We start from the raw sequence: 5,309 nt of genomic DNA, 5'->3' as shown, positions 1-5,309 counted from the left end.
AAAAAAAAAAAAAAAAAAAAATGAGGCCAGTCCCAGTTACAATCTTAAATACTGGTGCCCAAAAACTATTTCAAGCAATGACAGTATCATTGGAATAAGTGTGTAGCCTCATAAGGTGGAGAATTTTTCCCCACATGTATAATAATTCAGGGAAATTTTAATATTGCTGGATATTGGATGATATTAACAAATTTTTAATTCTTAGATTGATAATGATGCCAAGTTATGTTTTTTCAGAGTCTATTTTAAAGGTACATACTGAAATATTTACAAATGAAACCTATGATAGAAGGGATCTGTTTCAAAATAATATAAAGAGAATGGGGCAGGGGAGTGCTGAGGGAAGCTGCTGGTGAACACATAGGCTTCATTCTATTATTCTCTCCACTTTTGTATATGTTTGAAATTATTCAAAATAGAAAGTTAAGCAAAGTCGTTTTCTATCAATCTATATACCTCATAGCCAGCCCTGGTAGATGGAAAAAATAAGATAGAAAGACGCACTGTGGATGAGGGCAAAGAGAGGCCCAGAAGGACCCACCATCCAGCCCCTCACTGTGTTGCTGTGGACAGCTCTTTATTTTTTCTGTGCCTCAGTTTCCTGTCTGTGAAATGCACTTAATCACAACCTCCCCCAACACACACACACACACATGCACACGCCCCTTCCCAAACAGGCTAAAAGGACTTGAAGGCACAAGATGGCATCTGTGTGACACATTGAGCCATTGAGCTCCTTAGGAGAAAGATGCTACATAAACGATGCATTATTAGAGGATCTCAGCACACAGAGGTGTTATATGAAGTCCAGTTTAGATGATTCAGGATTCCCAGAATCCACACAGATTTTCAGAAACTACCTCATACTTAGTTCTCTAAGCCAACTGGAAAAAGGAGCAGAAACAAACACCCTGCTGCCACACAGGAGGCTTTTAGCAGCTCTGTTGACTCCTCCGACACAAAGCCCTTGTTTGTGCGTGACAGATGGTGCTACATGCTTTCTCTCCCTCCCTCATTCACTCCCCTCTGTTTCTTTGTCGCCCTCTATTTGTCCTTTTCTCCAGTCCTTCTCTGCCTCACACCACTTTCCTGAATTGAAAAGCCAGTGAGAAGGATAAAGGCAAATAGAACGGCAGCCCTAGGAGGACGCCTCTACCCAGACCCACTGTTTATTCTATCGGCCCGCACAGTCCCTTCCTGGTTCACAGTCCTCACACTGGATTTGAATGCATTTTTGAAGACAGAGTGACACACCTTTGAAACTGTAGGGGGGTTCAGAGCAAACACTAAATGACCCATAAATATTTATGTAGAAGGTTTCCATGGGTTGCTTTTCCAAAGTGATCATAGTCAATGTGCGTGTGTGTGCACAGACGTGCATACACACATGCGTGCACACACATGTTCCTTCCGGGCCTGGCCACTCCCAAATAACAAGTATAGACCTAATCTCTTACTGAATAGTTACTGCAGTAAGCATAGTGCATGACCCAGCTGGGGTAGGGGAGGTATGAAGGATTGGATGTGCCAGAGACCTTCCTCTATCCATAGAGAAGGCTGGTTCTGCCCCTCTCAGATCCAGGCAAGTCACTTAGTCTTTCATAGCCTCTGTTCCTTCTTCTGTAAAATGAAGGTATTAGAATACAAGGATGATCTAGAATCCTTTCCAGCTCTAAATATCTATGATTCTCTGAACAATCACACCAAGGTTTTTAGAGAATTCCCTTAACATAAATCTACCTGATACCCAAATACCTGGTAGTGGCAGGGGAAGTCTGCTGGAATAGATGTCAAACCAGTGATTGAGCAATGACCTGTGTGGTGACACAGGAGAGACGTTAGGGGCAGGGGGAAAAGGAAAAAATGGTATCAAGTTCAGTAAGGAAATGACTCATCTATAAATAGGGATGGAGAAGGGGATTAGAAAGGAAAGAACTGGCATAATACATCCCAGGCAGGAGTAGGAGGCACGACTTGGCACCTGGCTGGATGTCTAGGAGAAAAGAGAGCAAAAAAGCAAAGCAGTACAAAAGGAGGTGTGCTTTCCCACTTGGTCACCTGAAATTCATTCTCAGGTCCCAAACATGCTTCAAACAGAGGCATTCTGCAAGAACCAGCATACCAGCCCTTTCAGAAGAGGCCTTAATGTGATGACTTGTTCTATACAAGGATAATAACTATCCCCCATGGCCACCCCCACCCCCAGACAAGAAAGAGTAAATACCCATGATCAAAAATATGAAGTCACTATTTGAGAAGTAATAGCTACATCTGCAAATGATTAGCTCTAAGGTTTATTACCAATTAGTACTATAAATCTCTGCTTACTTTGGCTCCTGGAAAGTTGATTTCATGGCAGGGGTTGGGGAGGGGGAGAAATCCAAGCTTAAAAAGACACACTTCAAATTCAAAAGGGAGCAAGTTTGCTCAAGCAGCAGAGCTGCAAAGCAGAAATGACTTGCGGTTCTGAGCAAACAGCCCAGCAGATGCCTTCAGGGTTAGCAAAGTCAAGGGGGCTGGTGCCACATAGAAGAGGATGTCGGAGGCCCACAAGGAGGTTGCACAGCTGAGTAGCCAGCCAGGCCATGCCATAGCTCAAGTTGGCAGCAGAGTACATGCATCAGGCACAGTTCCTTATCTCAGGGGTTCACGCTTGGTTGACCATTGGAAAACCTACCTATGCTTGGTCACACTGCAGACCAATTAAATCAGAATCTCCAAAGGTGGGGCTTAGTTATCAGAGTGGTTCGAAAACTCCCCAAGTGACTCTTAAGTGCAGCAAGGATTAAGAACCACCACTTATCTCATTTCATCCTCAAGCAAGTCCATGTTATAGGATTGCTATAACTCTCACAGTTTACAGAAGAGAAAACTGTGGCCCGGGGAGGCTAAAAAACAGGTCTAGGGCTGTGCAGCTAATAGTGATAGAAGCAAGATTTGAACCCAGAGCCCACACTTTTATTCCTTATGCCCTATGGCCTCCAAGGCCATGATTCTCAGCTTTCAAGGTAGAAAATGGGGCCCTCAAACTATTTTCACATATTATTCAAAAAATCATAGAAATGAAACATTAGCCCATATTAATTCTATGTATTAACTAGAGAGACAAGTTTCTTTCCTTTGGTTGAAATGTCATCAACACAGAGAGGTTGCACAGGACATTTCCTGCTCATCAGTTCTTTCATTCAGTAAGTATTGTGTCAGTTTCCTGCAGTGTCTATAAAATAGAACCACCCTGTGCAGATAATCACACGACAGATGTCATAGGGGCCATAATAGACACTCTGAGAGCCCACAGAAAGAAGTTGGCAGCTTGGAGTGGGGGTACTATTTATGCCCTTGGTAAGTGGAAAATGGCAAGGTAACTCATAGGAGAATATATGTTGCTATGTGGTGGAATGAGACATGGAGTCCCTAAGTGGACGCAGGGGCTAATAAAATGTTAGGAGAAGGATAGGAATACACTGGGCTGATCCGTAAATATTTAATGCAGGGTAGAAAATGTAGATTCTTGGCTGGCAGCCAGATGACTGTAATGAGCTGGACATTGGCAGAGAAGGTGGGGACTGAGGTGTCCTGTCTAAAGAGGCAGCTAGTTCTCACCTCCAGCCAAAAATTGCCACATAAGAATGTGGGTGCAGTGTTGTTGGACCTTTTGACTTTTTTACGGGAAGCTGTAAATATGAGGGTGACCATTGAGGGTGATCTCCCGCTAGTCCCATGGATCCCAAAGTGACTGCTTGTTCACCTGTGCCCTCCCTTCCTCCCTCCCCCCCTGCAGGTATGCTCATTTATTTTGGGTACGGCATCTGGAACAGCACCCTGGAAATCAGCGCTCGAGAGGAGGCCCTGCACCAAAGCACGTACCAGCGCTACGATGTAGATGACCCCTTCTCGGTGGAGGAGGGTTTCTCCTACGCCACAGAGGGTGAGAGCCAGGAGGACTGGGACGGGCCGGCCGAGGACAAAGGCTTCTCTTACCAGCAGATGTCAGATGCAAAGGCAAACAGCCGGACAAGTAGCAAAGCAAAGAGCAAAAGCAAACACAAACAGAACTCAGAGGCCCTGATTGCAAATGATGAGCTAGATTACTCTCCGGAGTAGGAGGAAACCATGCAAAAGCAGGGTGGAAAGATGAGGCTCGATTTTCAGTAACTTAACTTGCGGGCTAGAAGGTGAAATCTTTTCTGGCTCTCATTTCACAAATCCAGCCTTCCCAAAAGTCAGTCCCCAGTCATAGCCTGTCATTTGCTACTTTCACTCTTCAGCATAGTTCTGTCGAAGGCTTTAACCCAGGTCCCCTAACGGGTCCCCTTGTAGAAAACTAAACAAGAGGCTACACAAAATTCCATCTTAGGAGCAACCATCAGAGCTGATGGTAGCAAATGTTTCCTAGGCCTTCGCTTTGCTGGTTGAATCTTTTTGCTTCTTATTGAGACCCCAAGGAGCAAGCTTCTTGGACCCTACTGAGGCTGAAGCTCCTCCTGGAGACGTGCCAAAGCCAGTGGGAGTGGGCACAAGGCAGCTTCAACCACTTGAGACCACCAGGGCAAAGCTGTGTTCTCAGCTTGTCGGGATGAGTGCTGCTCCCCCCAAGTTCAGGGTAGCCAGGTGGGCATTGGTACTTCCTCAGCAAAAGATATTTTGTCCTGAAATCTCACCTAAAAAAATTCACAGAGAAGATATACATCCTTCTTTTTCTTCACCAATGTTCCCACAGTTTCCAGATATAACTTGAGGATCCACCAAAGATCAGGGACTCTGAGACCGTTTCCCCAAAGGTTTCAAATTCACCATAAAGCAGTCATGCAGACCCAATGATATAGTAAGAAGCACCGTCAAAGCTCTACTTAAATGCCCAGAAAAAAAATTAAATAACCATCTCTTGCAGTGAAGGCCAGAAGGGCATTGGCAGGAATGAACTCTCTGTCATGCCTTCTCTTATACCAGACTCTCAGCTCCTGCTGATATGCTGCAAGAGAGTGAAGGTGGAGCATGATTTCATAACAGTAATATGCCTTGAAAAAGTAGGCTGTTTGTTTTATGATCAGATAAAAACCTTTACAAGGAGAAGTGACCGAGCCACTGAGATCACGTTGCAAATTCTATTTCACATTTCCAAAGTTATTAATTCCGTAGTTTTTTGAGTTATGCAACCCCCTGATTGGTGGGTGCTACTCTGAAAACAGAAAATGTTGAAGCACAGCTGCTTAGGTCATTGCATTCCATGAGATCACATTTCGCTTCTGAACCTTATTCTTCTGAGGTAGCTCACTTTTAGAGGGTTTTTTTGTTTTTGGGTTTTTGTT

The 5,309-nt window shown here is 44.4% G+C and overlaps 1 protein-coding gene across 1 annotated transcript in view; it reads left to right on the top strand.

Moving 5' to 3' along the window:
* SLC7A14 (solute carrier family 7, member 14) overlaps positions 1–4,968 on the top strand; it is a 59,219-nt gene extending 54,251 nt beyond the window's left edge. The window contains exon 7 of the mRNA XM_008576153.1: positions 3,782–4,968. Coding sequence (XP_008574375.1) covers positions 3,782–4,104 — 323 coding nt within the window. The 3' untranslated portion in view covers positions 4,105–4,968. The remainder of the gene's footprint in view (positions 1–3,781) is intronic.
* Positions 4,969–5,309: the final 341 nt, after the last annotated feature.

Source organism: Galeopterus variegatus, unplaced genomic scaffold, assembly GCF_000696425.1.
Source record: "Galeopterus variegatus unplaced genomic scaffold, G_variegatus-3.0.2 Scaffold1299, whole genome shotgun sequence".
Classification (NCBI taxonomy): Eukaryota; Metazoa; Chordata; class Mammalia; order Dermoptera; family Cynocephalidae; genus Galeopterus; species Galeopterus variegatus.
This window is presented reverse-complemented; position numbering and strand designations above follow the sequence as displayed.